Genomic DNA, 21,147 nt, shown 5'->3' on the forward strand with positions numbered 1-21,147 from the left:
TTTCTTTCTTCTTTAGAGTCAGTCAGACATTCAAGTCGAGCCAATCCCTCAAACATCTGTTATCAAACAGACCTGGAGCCATTGGATGGAAGCTCTCCAGAAACTCATCTGCGGAAACTCTTCCCAAATGTGGGCTGAAAGGCTCAACGTGCCCATTACACACTGGAGTGCTCTCTTTCAAATGGAACTCCCATTTACACAGAGAGCTATGAATGTGCGGCTAATTGCATGTGTTGTAATGTTTGTACTCCAACATTAGCACATTGTGCTACTGTTTTTCCTCACCATTGGTTCTGTTTTCTGGGACTCAATGTCTCCAGTTAGGACCCCAACAGAACATGGATGGATGGACCTTGCAGTTGTGAATTTGTTCTACAGCTTTACGTTTTGTAGAATTATCCTTACTTAAATGGAAAAAATGACAAGGCAGTTGCCACAAATAGGAATGCGCCAATGATCACGGCAATTAAAATAAAAATTGAGTAAAAACTCACAACAGTATTGCTTAATGGAGTCCCAGCCATAATGCACACCTAACTCTCCAAATGCAATATTGTAGAATAGTTCCCCAAAATATAGAGACCATGCTAGTTATTGTTGAGTGGGTAAGAAATAGGCGGAATGGTGGGTAGCTTGTGCAGGTATTTGGAAGTGATGCTGAAAGCAGAAGGCTACTCTGCTACTTTGAAAACTGTAGGTTACGGGAGGAAAGAGAAGCCATTTCATTCAATATAATTCTTGTTTTACTTATTGTTGCTTCCACTCACCAACCTCCATCTCTGAAGTGAGGCTGCACGTTAAATTGAAGACAAATAAATGTCCCGTGCTGCCCACTTGAATACATGTGACTAGAGGTCGTGCTTGACCGTCTGCTAGACTGCACTTGTTTGGCAGGCTACTTCACGTTTACCTGCCATTATGCCAATACATTAGACTATTTTGGGTTGTGACACAGTCATGATGGAAACATAATGGTCAGCCATGTCTGGTGGTTTCCAGTGCAAATGCAGTCTGAAGCACTGTGCATTTACAGTACAATGGAAATTAATGCTGACTTGAGGGTAGATTTTTTAATTTTTTAATTTAATTCAGGAGAACAATTCCGAATACTGTTCTGGTTACTTGCATGGGTTCAATTTCGGATTGAAATCTATCAAATTTTTTTTTTTTGTCCTCAACTTATATCGCCTCTGTGATTCTTACCAAGTTTTGGTTGCATAATTTAAGCAACTAGTGAATGTCTTTAGTATAGTTTGGGAGTATGTAGGGAACCATGAAACACACATGCTTCATATTGTGACTTAAACTCGACCAAATTGACTCTGCTATTCTGCCGCTTTTTTGGCATGGGCAGCCAGACTGCTGTATTCTGTTGCCCCCAGCATGCACCTGCAGAAATGACAGCCACAGCGATCCCGCTTTTCAAAACAAAAAGGGCCTCTGTGAGTTAACGAGCTAATAATGATAATAAATAGGCCTTGTTCATACTTCAGTAATCAAAATAATTTTGTCTGTGGCAACAGAAATCAATTACCAGAAGCATGCGATAAGTTCCATCCCAACTTGTCTGCAAATTGATATGTGAGATATGCCTTCCTTGTTATTAGGATCAGACTTTTCATTCAGCGACTTGAGTGCACAGCTATCTAATAGTGTTTGAGGGCAGTTTTGATTGTAATTGGGAAAAATTAAGTAATGAATTAATAAATATTTACTAAAACTGTTTTGAATGAAGCAAAAAAGAAAAATCTGCAAATCCTGAATGTCGAAAATGCAGACATTAATTGAACAACAAAATTAATGTTTTGTTAATTAATAAAGTAAAATTATTACAGGTCCAATCAATATCTCAGGAATTGGTTTTACTGGATTCTAACTAGCCCACTACAAAAAGACTGTTATGGGTAACTTATGGACTGCATCATCACATATTTTTATGAGATTTGGCATGCTGATTTTGCATTATTATACTTGTCTCAGATTGTTAATGTGGGAGATAGGGGCCAACAAACTTTGTACTTGTTCATGTGACTCCATGAGTTTGCCCTACTGTATCTCCATTATTGTAAGTCGTGGAGAAGTGGTTCTTTGTTAGCCGATATCTCCCGGATTAATAAGTGTAATTTCAGTTCCAGTTCTTATGAACCCAAATCAGCATGCTAAATCAAATTAAAATCTGTGAAGATGCTGTCCAAAAGTGTGTTGAGTGTGCATTGTTCTTATCTGAATTGACATGCAGATACTGTATGTGTTTGTGTGCATCATGTGTATGTACATGGAGACACCTATGGGCCTGCACTTACAAAAACGCGATGGATACTAATCTTCCATTTCCCCACACATCTCCCACTGGTACCTTTCACACGAGCGCGATGGAAGGGAAGTGAATTCAGAGAAACAATTTGCCATCTGTGCTGAGTAGCGTTTGGAGTCTCTCTGAGGCCAGCTCGACAATGGTGGAGCAAATGGTTTAATTAGACGGCTGTACTGAGTTTCACAGCCATGCAAAGACATTACTGACTGCAGGGCCTTTGGAATTGGGGAAATTACTTTAAAGAACGGTATCTTCAATGTACCTTTCCTGACAAATACATTAGAGATGAAAAGAACTCCCTCACCCCTGAAATAAGGCCTACAGAAGGTGAACATTTGAAGATTATGAATCATTTTTGAATATTTGGAATTAACCTTTACAGTAAAAAAATGTGCTCTTACCATGCTATATATTTCTTTTAATTTTTATATCCAAAACAAAGATTGTTGCAACTACTACCACTGCTAATGCTTCTACAATTAATAACAATGTTTATAATAGGGGGGGGGGGGGGGGAGGTCCAGGAGTACATAGATGATGTAGTTCTCTGTGCATGTAGTTGGTGATTAATAAGGAGGTGTAACTTACTCTTATATTGTAGTTATTTTCAAACTGTTGGAAATCCAATCCAGCTGATATAAATTGGATGTGTGTGCAACGTTTTCAACCTCTGTGACCTACTAATGATGTATAATGAATTTGAAAATTGGATTTTCATTTGACTCATGTAGTGCTACCAAGTGTCTGAAAAGCATCGTATTGAGGGATTGTATTCCGACCAGCCTGCCAAAACGTTTTGAGAAAGGTTGAAAGAAGAAGTGGTGTGAGACAGTAGGGTTGCCATGGATTTCATACTCTGCCACCAAATGAGAATAATATCATCATCATCATCATCGCCTTTCTCTTTCACTTGCTCTTTCAAGTTGCATAAATAAGTAAAAACATCTTTTAGTTTTTTTACGTTTCACTTTGATGAGAGGAAGCACTATCTCAGAGGCCATCAGTATGCCTTTTTCTGTAGGATACTGTATCCACAGGTGTTCACCATCTTTTATTTTATTTTATAAAGATGTGGTCTTGGGTTTATCACTGATCCCTGAGGAGATATCTGTCTTCATAATTTCCCCCCAATTTGAGCTTTTCCCTATGTAATATTGTCATGAGCCTAATAACTAGCAAAGGCCTCCAACAAGCAGAATGAGCAGACCAGAAATTAATCTCTGGGTTATTGCTGCCTCAGATCACCCTGTCATTTTAACAGTGTTTATTAGGTCTGTATGGCCATGTGGGTGTGAGAGAGTCTGCCATTTGCCACCGTTCCAAATTCTCAAACATGGCCCCCGCACCTGTAATCTTATTACTGACTCACACATGAGCAGTGAAATTTGGGCTAATGTCCAAGCCCGTTCCATTACAGTATGTGTACAGTATACATTTGGCAGACTGATGGGAATGCTTTTGATTATGTTTTGCGGGTGGAGAAATGTGAAAGCATGAACATTTTACCTGCAACTACACATTCTTTTTTTTAAGGCCTGTGCTGTTTTTTATTATTCATTGACCGTTGTGTGAATGTCACTGCACCGGGTGCCATCAAAATGTGGATGTGCATACAAAATAACCTTTAGGTTTTATTGAATTTAGTTTCCTCAATTAAATGTTGAGTAGAGTCCATCAATTTCCTATACGCGTCCTCCTGATGATCAATACGAATGCCTTCAGGAGAATTAGTTTCCTTTAGAAACAAACTCCCCAAACAAGCATAATGTAAGGATTAAATCAAAATGTACATAACCGTAACCTCTTACTAAAGGGTGTATGTACTGGCAGAATAGTATTGAACCACTTGTGTAATTAATGACCTCACAGAGAGGACTTTTTATCATAATTAAAATGTAAAGTAAGGAGGGCCTTTTGCGGGTCTTGGAAGCCTGAAAAAGCATGCGGCAACACGCCACATTTTTATGGGCCATCACTAAACCTCAACGCCTTATAGACTTTCTCAAATTAAGACGCTGACATAATTGCCTAGTTTGCATCCAGAGAAATCAATTTTATTTACGCCATCAAAGGGAAATTATATGTAGTGAAGTCGATTATAGCCCATAATAGAGCTTATTGCTAAGCTTCTAAAATTCAGTTCTTTTCTTATTGACACTTACCATTTCCCTGTGGAGGCCACCTCAGTAGCCTTGCAAGTGGATCTAATTATGTCCAGGAATTACTTATTGGTCCCAGAATGCTGGCTGCACTAAGCGGACACAGAAAACAACACCATGACATGTCGAAGACAAACCAACATACAATGTAAGCTTTTAGCACATTTTGAACTGAGGAACACTTTTTATCTAGACATACTAAGAAGAAATTATTTGTAGCGGCATAATTCTTTTAAGTTTGCGTGTTCTCCCCGCGTTTGCATGGGTTTCCTCCGGGTACTCCGGTTTCCTCCCACAGTCCAAAGACATGCAGGTTAGGCTGATTGGAGAGTCTAAATTGCCCATAGGTGTGAGTGTGTGAGTGAATGGTGTGTGTGCCCTGCGATGGACAGGCAACCTGTCCAGGGTTTATTCCTGCCTTTCGCCCAATGTATCCTGGGATAGGCTCCAGTTCAGGATAAGCGGGGTTAATATGAATAATAATGAAAATAATTAATTTATCTGCTCGCTATAGGAAACTTTGTGGTCGGCTCAGGAAATTCACCTTGTCTGTCTTACGGGTTGGCTATTGGTCATCACTATTGGACATAGACTGATCAGGGCCCTAATTTCTCATTTCTGATCGCATGCTCTTAGTCACGATGCATATGAATTAAGATTTGAGCCTCATAGTTGATGTAACTATGAGATTTGGATAGGAAATTGGCCATTATTTAGCCTGTGCAATAACAAGCAGGACTTGCACAGAGCATGCTCTTAAGTCCACGGAAGTGCCGAGGCTTGGATTTTAAATTAATTTGAAATGAATTGTTTTAACTTTTAACAATCAATCAATATTTGAATCAAAATCCAGATAAATTCCAAAAGGCATTTATTGCAACTTTGCTCTCCTGGCTACGGACTATGCACATTTTTTCATAGAGTGAGGCCTATTTGTTCAAATTAAAAATGATTTACCCTTAATATCAAATATTAGAATATAAAACCGTAATTTAAAATAAACACAATTTTTCCTTCTGATAATAATTCAGTCTCTCGGCATGGGCACGTATCAGTTTCAGGAGAGAACAGTTGACCTGTGTCTCCTGGCATGTCTTGAACTGTAAGTAACGGTAATTAATCCTCAGGAATCGTCAGTCCTGGCTCGGCCGTGACCGTTGAGTACATAGCTCTTCCCCACAGACGTGTATGGGAGCACAATAGCTCCTCCCCGCAAGCTGAGGACTCTTACTGTTTAGTATTTCTCTCCACAGGGTCATGTGATCATGCCACATCCTCTTTATTTGATCAAGTCTAGTTGATGGGGCAAAGAGACTTGTTAACCTCATTGCATTAGTACCATAGAGGCAGGACTGGAATGATAAGAAGCTGATTTGCAATGAAAGCAAGACCTCGGGTCACATGACAAAGCTCAGTTTAACCATGCTGGGGGACTGCGTACGCGTGTAGGTTCGCGTACGTGTACGCATGTAAAATATCAATGTGTCGACTGAAATATGCGGGGAAAAGACTGGGAATTGACTTGGTCGTACATCTGTGAACACATCTCCACCCCTGCTCTGGGACATGTAGAGATGGCCCTACTCTGGGACATGTAGAGATGGCCGATGCGTGGCAATGGGGGAATGAACCGGAAACGTCCCGACGGCTCGCTCTTCACGGGTCCCCCCCCCTCGCGCGTGAGCCGAGCTCTCGTCGGTCATTGGCATTCTGAGTGCGCAGACGGGCTTGTGAAAGCTAGCGCCACGCTAGCTCATTAGCTCTTCCATTAGCTTTTCCACCCATCGCCGCATGTGCGCTTTGATTCAGATCTCTCCCTCTGGGAGATGCACTCGCTGGCTTCACCGGGATGGATCTGTTCAGCGGTGTAATGGCGGGGCACCGGGGGGAACGGTGAGGCTGGGGTCAGCGCGCTCCCTGGACCTGCTCCCTCAGGTCTTCTCTTCAAAGCTCTTGAACTTCTGCACTGCGTTCCCTTGGGTGCGCCGACTCACCGAGAGCTTCTCTTTCTTTCTTCACTTTTTTTTTTACCGCGTGCGCAATACTTTTAAGGGTTGCCATAACAATCACGTTGTTAAATAGACTTCATAGTATTTTTGGAGTGTCGTCTCGAACGTCCACACAATTGTTGAAAAATTTTTTTGGGCATTCACAAAAACAAAAGAATGGAAAGGGTTTCCTCAGTCATTCACAAGCCATAATAATCTCTGTTTTGTGTTGCAGAAGTGGTAAATGGACCGGGGTGCCATTGCCATTGGATATGTAGGCGTAGGTGTGTTTTGCAGAGCCAGCCCACTCCGTTGTTGCATTGCCAGTGGATGTGGAGGCGTCTTCTCTCTGTGTATCCTCCTATTTCCATTTTTTACACCGTAAAGCTGTATTACAAGCATGTGGTAGTGTGGGAATTTGCCCTTGGGAATTACACTTTTGGGAAGCACTAAAGTAACTGGCGTGTAGCAACTCGGCCTGCTTCTGTTGAACGCGCCCTGTGCAAGTCATTTTAAGTACCAAACCAAGGGAAATCATGAATAGTGGAGATAAAACATTACATAGCCGACAGCTAATGCGAATGAATTCATGCAAATGCCTAATGCGATTCAGTTTTTCAAGGTAGGAGAAGTTATTGCGCAGGCATTGTCAAACCTGGGTGAAGGTGGTTCTCATGCATGGTGGTGTTACCATGGCTACATGGCCTAGCCTCTTTACAGTCCTTATTTTCCACAATGTCTGCTTCTCGTGTTGGCGGCAATTTTGTGGCAAGTGCCGCAAAATGCCCATTTCCCCAATCCACATGAAGCACTGTATGAGCTAAAACATGGATTTTCCACCTGTGGGACTTTGCTCTCAAATTTACTCTGCATAATTTACAGCACCCACATTGAGGCTAATCCTCCACCACTCAATGACTGTGCATAAGAACTGAAAGTGCACACTCTTTACAAAGAGCCTGCAAGTCAGTTAATGGACTAGAAATGATTCATTATTAAGGTCGGGCTTTGCTTTAATTGGTTTTAACCATACTCAGTGTAAAAGTTGGTTTGTATGTGCAACAGTGTGGAGGAGTCAACTAATAAAAAATATATATGTACTGTATATATCTGAAGGAGAATTTATTGGGTGAAACTGCAGAAGTGATGGTTCATGAAAGGCCAGCATTATGAGAAGCTCTTCCATTGCTTTTTATTTTATATATAGTCCCTTCTGATCGGTAATTTGTGCCAACAAACACGTGTTGAAAATACTGAATTTCTCACAGGGCATTATCTCTGTAAATGTCCTAATGAGTAGTTTGCATGTTGGAATGAAACATGGTGTTTTTGTTCCAAAAAATGAAAAACAGCTTGGGGACGATTGCAAGTGCATTAACAACTTTATGCAGTTGACTGACTGGTGAATTATGAAAAAAATGTAATGTGGACACTTCATCAACCGATATAATGATGAATGTGTCTGACTTTTATTAAAGTGATAAAGTTTATCGCTCGGCGTTCATGGTAATGATGCTGCTTAACTACCTGAGATCCTCATGAATGTGACTGTCAGTGGCGTTCCCCACAAAGACAGAGGTATGACTGAGTGCTCTCAGGCTGGGCCTGCAGCGCTGATAATGGCATGGAGAAATTATATCAAGGGCTAATGAATGTTGCGTAACACCACTTGTCAATTCTTCTGGAGTTTCAAATGACTCTTGTGGTTTTTTAAATTTATTTTTATGAATCCTCCTGAATCCGTCAGCGACATGTTTTTACTTTTATTTTCGCTTTTTAATGTTCATATAAATAGGGAAATAAAGGAATTATGGCCATTTTACAGGTAATTTATTGTCATCCATCCATATCATATTTTGCTAGAAACCTTCAACTAAGGGCTGTTGCATGATGGCCGATTTCATAAAAAGTTAATTTAGTTTTACGCCCTGTTGAACTGTGACCTACATTATTCGAGGGTCAGTCAACTTTAACTCATTTTTAAATGCAAATATTAATTTTATTAAATGTAAAAACTATTTGGCTGGTTAATTCCAGTGATCGCTGAAGAACTCATCAAGCTGTGCTTGTGAAGAAAAATCGAGCACTTACAGACAGAGAATCCCTAAGCCAGGGAAAAATGTATGTGCATGATCCTGATTTTTTAAAATTCTCAATCAGGAAATACTGATTTTCTCTTGTCCCTTAATGTTTCTCCTGGCTCAGGAGGTTTTGCACTCCTTGGCATTTGATAATAGGAGTGAATGTTCTGCAGTAAAGCCAAATGTTACCTGCTCCAGCCGTAAGGTCTAATATCAATATTTCATGATACTTCCTGATAATTCCTGGAAAATGCTTACCTTTAGCGTAGCGCTGACTGGCCAAGCCACATTGCTGATTTAGCTAAACACTGTACTTGCTTAACACAGTCATTTATTTTCTTTAAGTCACCATTCATCCAAAATCGATATGTATATATACTTTTATGGCTTTAAGTATCATGTACTCTGCATATAATAACATCTTAAAGCAGATTCACTGACAACACGCATAGCTAATCCACAAACAGTTAGCAGTTGTATGGAATGCAGAATTGAATTTAGAAGGAACAGATTGTGATGTGGCACGTACTGCACTCAATAGGCCTACTGAGGTAAACAGCTGAAATTAAGCCGCTTAGCTTTATCTTGATGTTCTTGTTTAACGCCCTTATGTTCACTTTGTCTTTTGTGTATTATTTATGCTGCGCTACAGAGATTTATATCCTTATTTGAAGCATATAAATGTACAACCTTATGACTAGTAATGGATTTAACCTTTACATTTTACCAAGAGGATTTGGTATAGCTACATACATCCATACCCACCCAACTTCCTATGGAGTGATATATAAATGACAGACCTACATTATACAATACAATAAAGCAATATTAAGCAATTACAATAAAAGACTTCCAAGTGGCAACATTTTCACCAGAGATGGTAAGATGAAGAATGACAGGACCCGTTTATAATTGAATTCTATCTTCAGTTAATTGTCACTTTGAACAATTTCCTACAAACTTCATGTAGGCTTAATTGTTCATGTAAGATTAATTTGATGTAAAAAAACTTGTAATGCTTTTTTAATCAGGTGGTTTGTGTAGTGTAGACTACGTCATACTTTTGATGTCAATAACAATCATTGCTTTTCAGAAGCTGCTCTTTGAGTGAAAGGTATTGGAAATAAATAATTTTAGCATTCCATATGTATGCCTTTACTGGCACACCATATAGAGTCTCTTGACACTCTTGGCCACCAAGACGCTTTGACAAAGTGTTTTTCTGAGCCTACGCCAGTCCTCCAATGTTTTAATACTATTGTGTATTGACCAATAGCATATTAATTTGTGTGCCGTCCCATTGCCGTCCCATTCGGAAAATAAAGCAGGCATTAGAAGTCATTGATTAGTGCTCTTACATTCAGCCCATTTGGTGTATGACTGGAAAGTCAATATACACATCGCTTAAAATGATTTGTTTTGTATGGAATAACAACATACTATTTGCCTTTCTTAGGAGCCATGGAAGGCTGTGAAGGAATATGGTTTTGCCCTCCGGGTACATGGGGATCAGAGATTTCTTGTTCTGCTTAGTCCTCACACCTACACTTCTGCTGGCCATGGGCACGAAACAGGCTGAAGCTGAGCCGCTGCTTCCTGGAACATTGCTTCCACACTCAGGTCGTATGAGAGTGTAATGAGAGCAGATGCAAAATTATGTGTACCCAACAAAATCATAAAATGTTTCGATGGGTGCAGTTCTTCATGCTGAAGTAGCCTACAGTTTAATACTGATTCCAGTGATTTTATGCACATTTGTCATGTCTGACGCTAGCATTGCAACAATGCCGTCTCAATGTGTTCTGACAGCATTATCATTTTACATTTTTACTTTTTTAATCCTAAAACTTTAAAAGTGAATTGTTGCGTTTTATTGCCACCCAGCACTATTATTAAAGGGGATTGCATTAAATCCTTTCAGGAACCTGTATTGCTATCTGTTTGAAAAGATTAAATGTAGTTGTGCTACTCATAGGAGACATAAAATTGCCATATACTGAGCACTTCACAAAGTAAATCATTTAAGGCAGTCTTACATCCAAAACTAATGATATGCTTACATTCTTCAACTGAATTAACTGTCCACTGAAATGCATTAAAATATATTCATGTATTCTACAAAGCCTATTTTATTGGCTGTGTACAAATGTTGTCTGTCTCAGTATGCACAAGATGGTAATCATTTTCCCCATCTATTATTGTGTATTTCAGTCCTTTACTTTCACTGTATTTAATCCTGCCTCATAAATAGTTTGATTATACTGCCATGTATGGTGTCTAAAGCACACCAGGGATTGGACAGAAGATTTTTTTCTTGACTCATCTACCACCACGGGTGTGTTTCCCATGGTTGTTAGATTATTAGTGGCTGACTGTTGCCGCAGGTGACAGTATCACCCTATGAGAAGCCTGTGTTCAGAACCAGACCACCACCCAGACACTTGAGACAACTTTACAGTTTAGTTTCAGTATTCAGATCAGCGCTATAAAATTATATTAAGGGCCCAATGCCCTCATATACACTCAGTGCTCACATTATTAGGAAAACCTGTACACCAGCTTGTTAATGCAAATATTTTATCAGCCAATCAAATGTCCATTTGTGTGCAATGGGAGTAGTCTGGTTTGGATAGTGAAGTGTGGGGTAGTGCAGCTACTTACGCCTGGGAGTTTCCCATGGTACATGTGGGGTGTTTCTAAAGGCTGGTGGGTTGTGTGATGTTGTGTAGTGGGCTGTAGGTGTGTGTTAGTTAGGAGGGTTGGGGGTGAGAGGGGTGGGACTTTTTAACATGTAGGTGTGGTGGGTAGATTTTTTTCAAGTTAAATTTTCATTAAAGGATGTCAAAAAGTCTCTCTTTCTCTCTCCTTCTCTCTCTCTCTCTCTCTCTCTCTCTCTCTATCTCTCTCTTTCTAACACTGTCTCTCTCTTTTAAATGAAAGAGATGGAAAGGGAAGCATTGCCTTTGCTGAACTGCTGACAGCTTCACTGTCAAAGCTGTTAAGTTGGCAAAATATGGAGCAGGAACCTTGTGTCAGGAGGCCAGAACTCTATCCATCAATATTTACTCGATAAATGCAATTAAAACACACCTGTTGAGGAAAAGGGTAAAGATATTGTATTTTGCTCTTAGTATTTGCAGTATAGATTACGTGAAAATGTTGTTCATCCTTGATCGTATTTTGTGGAAATTGAAGCGATGTTAAGGATTTATTGTTCCATCGGGTCACTACATCTGGCCCACCATTCTGTTACTGGGGAATGGAATGTCCCGTTTATTTTAATTCCACGTAATTTTTTTTAGCTGAAGCTTTTATCCAAAGCACCTTACAATTGATTAGACTAAGCAAGGGGCAAACCCCCCCCCCCCCGGAGCAAATTGAGGTTCAGGGCCTTACTCAAGGGCCCAACAGCTGTGCAGATCTTATCATGGCTACACTGGGGCCACACTCAGTGCCTTACCCTACCTTAGCCACTAGGCTACAGGCTGCCCCCACGTTGTAACTGAGTGCATCCATTTAAGTATAGCGCATAGTACTGGTACAAAAAACAAACAAAACAAATCCAGTGAGCAGAAGTTCTGCAGACAGAAACGCCTTGTTAATGAGAGATGTCAGAGGAGAATGGCCAGACTGGTTAAAGCTGACAGGAAGGTGACAGTAACACAAATAACCACACATTACAACAGTGGTATGCAGAACAGCATCTCTGAACACACAACGTAAGTGGATAGGCTACAGCAGTAAAAGTCTAAAAAATAAGTTGAATAAGTACCTAATAAAGTGCTCTGTGAGTGTATTTGTATGGCATTTGCCCTGATTCTGTTTGTATGGGTTAGATTAGACGGATTTTCATGACCTTAAAGGATTTTTCAAAACACTGTTACTTTGACTTTGCCTTCTTTAGAATAAAGTGTAAAGGTACAAAAAAGTTTTTTGTTTTCCTCCTTTATTTATCAACTTAGTCTGGGGCAGCTGTACTGCTTATCATATCTTTAAGTGTAGTGAATGTCTCCAATGACCTGAACAGAAGGTTACAGGAGGTCGTAACCGGTGTCATGCCTTTCAGGTTAAAGGGTATGAATATTATAGTTATAAGTATAACTTCTGTCACAGTTGGCTTTTGCTATTGTGAGTAAAAACAACAAAAAAAGTACAATTTAAGTAATGCAGTCTTTAAGCACTGGATGTGAAGTGAAATCATCCAGTGTGAAAAAAGTTAAAATGTTGTTGTTAAAATGTCGAATGTTAAAATGTCATACAGTCTGAAAAATGAGGATGCTTTCAGATGATGTACAAAAATGCTGGCTATGTTTTCTTTTCACGCTGTCTATTTTGTCTGGCCACATCTCCCGCTCCTCTAACAAAATCAAACAGAGCCAGCGGCCAAGAACAGCAGGTCCGGAGAGTCAAAAAGGGAACCGTAATTCATTTAAATGAAAAACGCATTAACATCGACAGCCCTATTGCATACATATTGTTATGGCTTGAAACCATAATTCATTCTCCTTTCATATAATTCTTTGATGTTTATTATTATTATTATTATTATTATTATTATTATTATTATTATAATCATTTTATTTATCCAGATGAGTTCCACTGAAATCTCTTTTCAATGCCATCTCATTTGTGGCATGAAGTAACCCTTTAAGTCTTTCTCACCAATAGGTAGGTTTCAGATCTCTCATTTTACAAGGTTTTTTTTGTTGTTGTTTGGTTGTATTTTTTAAATAATCTTTTTTACCTTACTATGTTATTTCCCCACAGAAATGGTTACATGTATTGCACTTGAAAAGGGATGGCATTAGAGTGGCCTTTGGGCCGCCTAATAGTCGACTCACAAAAATCTTTTCTGATGACGGCCCTACAAAGCATTTTCAAAGGCCATCTAATGGCTTCTGCCTGCTGCTGAAATATGTCATTAATGTCCCTGGCAATTATTAGGCTTGTCAGTGGCCTGGCTTTGTGCTGCTCAGCCCCTGGTTGAGAGGGGTGTTGAGAGGGGGGGGGGGGTGCTAATTGAGCTGAACCTCACTGTCTCCCCATGGCTGCTGAGGGAGTCTGACTCCACGGAGCTGTTTAACCCATGGAGGCGAGAGTATGCTCGACCAGCAGATGTTACGCAATGGCACTTGAAAGCTTGGGAAAGGAGGGACTTCATTTGGTTGTGGGAAGTTACCGGCTGACTTTTGGTCACGTGTGGCGTCTCATTTGATTCCCGCCGCCGTGGCGTAGATTCCAGAGTGGAGATAGCGCCTGCTGCTAATCCAAAGGCTGACTGAGCAATTTAAACAGGAAATTGTACGACTTTGGAATCGGAGGATGAGGAACGGTGCCAATGAGGCATGGGAAACTATATGCTCAGCATGTTTGAACTGTAGGGTCTTTAATTTGTAGGAATTTATATGTTGAGTAGGATGCCTCCTATCCTTTCTGATTGTTCAGGGTTTTATTAGACAGATAATGGCATTAGGCCAGGTAATCCTTGTCGTATGTGTTGATAGTTGCATAAATCCTCAAACAGAGATTCGGCGTTCAGAGTGTTTAATTATTCCTGGGAACAGGGGGGTGAGATTTTCTGATCAATGTCACATCGTTTCGCTAGAATATTAATATGTGCATGTACCAGGGGACATCTTGTTTTTTGTTTTGTAAGGTATATGCACTGTTACTGCAGCTGTAAATATGGCCACTGTACCAATTATGCTGGTTTCATTTAAACATTGAGGGCGCACATACATACACCCACCCCTGATACTTGAGGTAGTTTCTGGGAATTTCTGACAATTAACTGAACAATCACTCAACATTTTCACATTATCATCCCCTCCCTAGCCAGGAATCTAAGCCCACATCTATGACATGGTTCTTGGTGGGTTTGAAAAAGGTGCTTGATCATTGATATGTGTCTGGGCCTATAACTGCTCTGATTTGTGCAGGTAACATAAAACATTCATAAAGTGCATTTCCAGTACAGTAGTTGGACAGTGGTGAATACACGGGCTATGAATTCAGACAGCTCTATTTCGAGCCTGGACAAAACTTATTAGTATTTTATATGGCTCACTACCAAAGTTGTTACCACTGTTTCACCATCTTACGTACTGTACTGTACATATATGCATCTGCACTTGTATTAAAGACAAGCTGAAATGGAAGTTTGCCTTTGTCTTTGCAAATCTCCTTCCATTCCTTACGAAATTCTGTAATGTTAACCATGAATCTGAAAATCATATTTAAGCATTCTGGTTTTAAAAAAACAGTTATGAATGAATAAATGATGAGATATGACTGATATTTACAATGTGTATCTTTCTTATTCAGTTTCATATTCTTTGACAGCCAGATTCAGAATCAGAATAGTTGTGTTTTGTTTATTAAATTTCCAGGATTTTCCTTTTCTGCTTTCTGAGGAATCGTCCGTTTTTGCCAGAACTTTCCTTTGTTTTCCTTTGATCGTCAGCATGGAACGCTCCCAGGCTGGCCCACTGCATAGAAGCACAAAAGCGGATGTTTAGGAAGCGCTAATAGGCTTTTCCGTTGGAAGGGCTGGGATTGGCTGCCTCCGTCAGGCGACGGAGAGTGGGCCGTCGCCCGCGCGCTGCCGCTGATCGGCGAATGGCAGAAGAGCGTTCCCTTCACGCCCCGTAAGAGTCGCCATCGGCACGAGGATGGTGGCTCTCTGGCTGAGCAGGGGGGGCGGGGGACGTAGCTGCACTCTGGGGCAGGCGGCGGGCGCGGTCGAGGAATGGCGGAGAGGAGGAAGAGGAGGAGGAGGAGGAGGGGGAGCCTGCTTGCCCGCCAGCCGTTCGCATGTGCGGCTCTGATTGCCAGGGCTGTGAGATGACAGGTGGCACAGATTCCTCTCCCCAGGGGAATAACCAGCGAAGAGGGGGAAAAAGGGCTCCTCCTCCTCCCTCCTCCCACAGACACTCCAGAGAGGAGCTGCAGCCGGCGCTTTCTCCTCGCTGAGAGACCGGCGATCATTACCGTCATTATCTCCCTCTCTCTGCCTTCATGCTCGTGCGCCATGAAAGCCGTGTTTACACTTTGTTTCTTTAGAAAGTGTATTAGTCCTGAAATTGGCCGTCTTCTCCTCATCCTCGTAATTATCTCGTAGCTGTCGCATCCTTTTGGCTTCTGAAGGCAGCGAAAGTGCTGTTTCTCTACATCGAGCAGGACAAGTCAGACAGCTTCGGTAGCGATCTGTACGCTGTACTGGAAAATGCCTCCAGGACAACCTTTAGATCTACCACCCCCTGTGCCGCCTAATCCTGGCACAGAGAGGAATGTTTACTTTCACCGAACAAGGAATCAGACATTCCAAAATGTTGGGAAAGGTCAAGACTGCGAGGGTATTGCAGTAGTAGTACTGGATAAAATAAAATGCCGTCATATTTAATAAAGTATTTGCACTGTAATCCAACCCAGAACAAAATGTCTTCCAATGTACATGTGGAAAATATTATTCATTTTGTGATCTGTGAGCAAATGTTATCCATTTTATTAGCATATTCAAAATTATGCTTTTAGCAGCAATGTACTGTAGCTGAGTCAACTTCAGAACTGAACCGTGTTTTCTCATGGGACATGGTACTCATGTCATCCTCTTTATTTACCTGAATCCCAAAGGCACGTTGCATTGGGAACACCAACTCATGCTGCTGTGGAGACAAGTTGTTGAAATTACCCGTCTGTGATGACATCCCATTTAATAGCCCTTTGTCTAGTGTAGCCTCATGAAGGAGAGATGTGTTTTTGTGTCCTGCTTACCTCACTGTCTCACCATCTTATTGTGTTTATTTGGCACATAGTGTACTTGCCCAAAAAGGGTACCACCACCCCCCCCCCCCCCCCCCCCCCCCCGCAACACATCTCTGTGAACTTGATCAAAGGCTATTGAATAAGAGCTGCATTTGTAAATAAAAAGAGATGATGACAAGGCAAGTATTACTGTCGGCTATGAAGTTATGGGAGTCTCTGCCTTTTGTGTAATGTATGCATTTTGAAGTAACAGTGGGTTTTCAGTGGTTTGATGAATAATTCCTCTTATTGTCTGACGATCGTTCCCGGTTGTATGCCAATGATGTGTGACATTTATGTTTATTACAACATTGTCTTTGTACAATGATGTATTTTGATTGTGTGTGTCAAAGTTTATCAAAGCTTATTGTATGTGCAACGTACAAGTGGAATCCAGATGTAAATCAGTAAGACTCTTGGTATTATAAAAATGAGTTTAATCAAACTATTAAACTGTCATTAGGCAGGAAAGCATAAACTACCATGAAATCATAAATCATAAAATCTGGTTGTATTTCATGAGTCCCAAAACACCATGGTGTGTGTCGTAAGGCAGTCAAGCAAGTGTACCCCCTTACCAAATATCCAAACTTTTATACCATAAAGTAAGTAAGTAAACTGACTGGGCCATATCACATAAAGGGAGGGTAGAGTTGTATCAGGGTCACAGATTACTGAGACATTTCTAAAACTTATCAGACTAATCACAGGCCTACTGCAGCATACAATATATGTATCTAATTAAATAGAATAGCATTTTGCAGCTCAGTAAAGCTCAGTCATTAATCGACCAATCACGTAAGTATTTTAATCAAATTAATGATTAACTAATCATCACTTAACATTGTTTCTGATTTAATTTAATTTCATTAAGTGTGCTCTATAAGTAAGTGTAAATGAAGAACCCACATGTTTGTATTATTCCCTTCGAAGCCCTCTCTGTGAGACCAGCCGGCGACTCAAAGTGCTTTACAGTGATGAGGGGGAAACTCGCCTCAAGCACCACCAATGTAGCACCCTCCTGGGTGATGCAACAGCAGCCATTTTGTGCCAGAATTCTCATCACACGTCAGCGGAGGTGGACATTAGCTGTGATTGTACTGACTGCCCTGGTGCTGTGCTGTGCAGGTACACCGTCGCTCTGCGGAGCGGCTCCGGGACCTGTGCTGTGCCAACCGGGGCACCTTCATCAAGGTGGGGCAGCACCTGGGCGCCCTGGACTACCTGCTGCCCGAGGAGTACACCAGCACTCTGAAGGTGCTCCACAGCCAGGCTCCACAGAGCACCTTGGAGGAGATCCAACAGGTCGTACGGGAGGACCTGGGCAAAGAGGTGAGCACGACCCTCCAGGTTCTGGCGGCCCTAAACCAGAAAGGTTAGGGGATTAACCAATCACGGAATGGGGCAGCCGGGGGTTTTGGGGGAAGTGATGGTGGACATGGAACTGATCGTCGCAAACACATGCGACATGTCTAACCACAAAATGTCCCATTTACTGTACAAGACCAGCAAGTCTGCTCATATACCAGATGGAAATAGGGGAACAGTGACCCTGGAGCTTACTAAAATGAGGCTCTGGGAATTTGGACTTGAAATAAAGTCAGTTTGCCTCCCTGCTAGTAATTGTGCCGAGTATGGGAATTTCTGTCAGCTCTTTGTTGAGTCTGCAGCAAACTCAGCCCTTTATTCACTTAGAGTTCCTTTACAGTTTTTCTTAGTAATTTTCAGGTGGGTCATATATTCTATTCGACCTGCACCATTGACCTGGACCACGGTACCCTATTTGAACTTTAAATTACAGAATATAAGAACAGTTTCTAGGCGATGGTTGGCAGCGTGACCAGCATGCTAAATGATGTGTAACTGCGTGCTTATCTCGAAAGAGTGAAATAACATAGCCGGCTGACTCAAGCCTACTCCACACAACAGAATCCCACGCTGAATAAATGACGCCACTGTGGTCCCAAATAAAAGGCAATTATACCATTGAGTCATTTCTTGCACAGTCTGGCGTCATTCATCTTGGTAGCTAGACTACCTGGTTAGCACATGCTACTTGTAATTATGGTTCTGAGCTTTCATAGGTTCTACTACTGTGCCCCTTCAGAAAGATGTCAAGCATATATTAGCAATCAGTCTATTGCAGTTCATGAGTCATGTCGATTGATCATTTAGTGGTTAGTCATTATGTGCACATAATTTCAATGAGCAATGTTCAGGACTAGTGACAGACATCCGTTTTATCGAGGAGTATTTATGTTCGTCATCATGCTAGTACTACATTCAGTGAGCACTTGATTAGGTATTTATTAGAATGATTTTTTTAGACTCATTATTTTAAGATTTAGACTGCTGTAGCCTATCCACTTAGAGGTTTGACACGTTGTGTGTTCAGAGATGCTCTTCTGCATACCTTCAGGTCACCTTTGACCAGTCTGGCCCTTCTCTTCTGACCTCTCTCATTTTGGCTGCAGGACTGCTGCTCAGTGGATGCTTTTTGTTTTTCGCATCATTCTGAGTAAACTCTAGAGACTGTTGCATGTGGAAAATCCCAGGAGATCAGCACTCTGGCACCAACAATCAGTCCACGTTTAAGATTAGATTTAGATTACAATTAGAAATATTAATTGACACTGCAACAACGAATTGTAGAAGGGAATGTCATATTAGGAAATAACTATCGAATAATGGCAAAATGTTAGTTTAAATCAAGTTTGTGCTTTGCCAGTAATTTTCCACCAAGTTTCTGTTATGCCATTATTCTAAATACTGCTTACTAAATCCTGATCCTGCAACATAATTGTTTGCCTAATGAATTCACACTTTGGGAGTTGACTTAAGATGATGATTCTGAGGCGTTACATTTTCAGAATCCTTTAATCCTTTTAATCCAGTCTACTCTGTAGTCAACATGATAATTTGCACCAAATAGTGATTGGTCTCTCTTTACCTTCATTAATTGATTTTTGCTTAATTACAGCCAATTACCTTATGCGTTCAACTATTTTTAGAGGCACACCGTTGATGCCTACTGAATCACAGCTGACAAACTGAATTTAAAATTGCAGTTTAAATGCCAGAAAACATCAAAATCCATCTAGCAATGGTTATAAAACAAGACAGCTGCATTTATAGTATCTGAATAGTTTGGGGAAAAGGTGACTAAAATCTCACCAGTCTTCCTGTATATTTGTGAGCCATTTCACTCACTGTAAAAGCTATAGTGTGCATGCATAGGAAAAAAAAAAAATTCTTGCTTTAATTTATTTTGTTTTAAAATGTAAGGCCATTCTGTGGCATTCCTAGTTGGAGCCAGAATAGGAGGCAGTGGCAGGTGGGTCAGAGAATATGCCGGAAACATTGGCTCAGAATGAGGAAGTGCTGTGAACACTGCAGTATTTGTGTAGTGTGATGGTGTAGAATTCATTTAACAAATTCACCTTTTCTCTCACATTCCTAATTTCACCAGCAGAGGACAGTGCTTAATACATAAAATGCATCACTAACATGTCGTAATAACAAGCTTTTATTATTAACATACTATAATATCAGCCTTTTATGTCCTTGGCCATAATCCATTGTGGCTTTCAAGTGAATCAGTGAAAATGGAAAAAAACAAAAAAAAACAATGTTTATTTATTTGAGCGACAGTTGGAGCGGAGCCAATGGCTGGCTGTCCTGTCTTGGTTTTGTTTTTAGCCGGCGATTTCCTAGTACCCTGACTGCAGGCTTTTTGACAGGCTTTTAAGGATGCTCTCATTACATTCTCTCTTGCTGAGCGGTACAATGTAATTGTTATGTTCGAAGGCCAGCACTTTCGATCCCTGTCAAAATGCTTGAGATTTTATTTCTGCTCTGCAGAATGTCTTTGTCTGACACGGCATTATGGCAGTGCCCATAAGTTAGATCTCAGCTGCAATTCTGTGTATCAAAGGTCACTTAAAAATTGCGTCTGACTGGTAGACAGTTCCACAGTTGTAAACATGAGGTGTGTTTAGTCTGGAGTACACCAGACCATACGGACCATACAACGGCTGATTGTAAACCTGGCTGCATACTCTCACGTTTCTTAGCTGATTGGTCAATAAACAAGGCAATAAATCCGTGTGAATGTGAGGAATGTTTGCTACTGCGGACCGCAGTTAAAGTGCCGTCTATTATGACATGTTTTGCATTTCAGAAACCCACATTTTCTTTTTGTGGGTAATATTGGTTGTGAGGGGAGGGTATTGAAACTTTTCCGAAATGTAAAGTTTTCTTGGTGCTCCAACTCCTCCCTCTCAATCAGGGAGAGGGCAGCTGAGCACACCCTCCTCTCCACTGGCAGACTGCGACTCAGCTATCCTTCAGTGGAGCTCACTCAGACATAGAATCAGAGGAGGACACCTCATTTGCAGCTTGTGTAGGCAGACTGTTGTACCTGATTGACCAAAGAACTGCTTGTGTTTGGTGAGACATGCTAATCTATGCTCAATCAGTGAGATGATCACAGGGGCCCATCCACACTGTGGATATTCTTTTTTTTCAGATGATCCTTTTAATCCTCCCTTTACAAGTCGCATAGTTTCAATGCGTGATTAGTTGTCGATCAGTAATTTTATGCTTGCGACTCTGTGTAGAGAAAATGTCATGTTTTCTAGCACTAAACTAGCTATTATTATGAGTGCAAGTGAAGTTATGAACCTTGCTGCAAAAACATTTATTTCCCTCCCGGGAATTCATCAGCAGAGATGATGCTGGGTAATGCAGTTTGGTTCACATTCGCATTTGCTTGTTCAGGGTAAATTATCCTGATACTCTTG

The 21,147-nt window shown here is 40.9% G+C and overlaps 1 protein-coding gene across 2 annotated transcripts in view; it reads left to right on the top strand.

Annotated features, from left to right (window-relative positions):
• adck1 (aarF domain containing kinase 1) overlaps positions 1-21,147 on the top strand; it is a 148,484-nt gene that overhangs the window by 37,865 nt on the left and 89,472 nt on the right. The window contains exon 4 of one of the 2 annotated variants that reach the window (XM_061257783.1): positions 17,474-17,677. The exons of the other annotated variant lie outside the window; for it this stretch is intronic. Coding sequence (XP_061113767.1) covers positions 17,474-17,677 — 204 coding nt within the window. The remainder of the gene's footprint in view (positions 1-17,473; positions 17,678-21,147) is intronic. 2 annotated transcript variants of the gene reach the window in all.

This window comes from Conger conger, chromosome 1 (assembly GCF_963514075.1).
Source record: "Conger conger chromosome 1, fConCon1.1, whole genome shotgun sequence".
Classification (NCBI taxonomy): domain Eukaryota; kingdom Metazoa; phylum Chordata; class Actinopteri; order Anguilliformes; family Congridae; genus Conger; species Conger conger.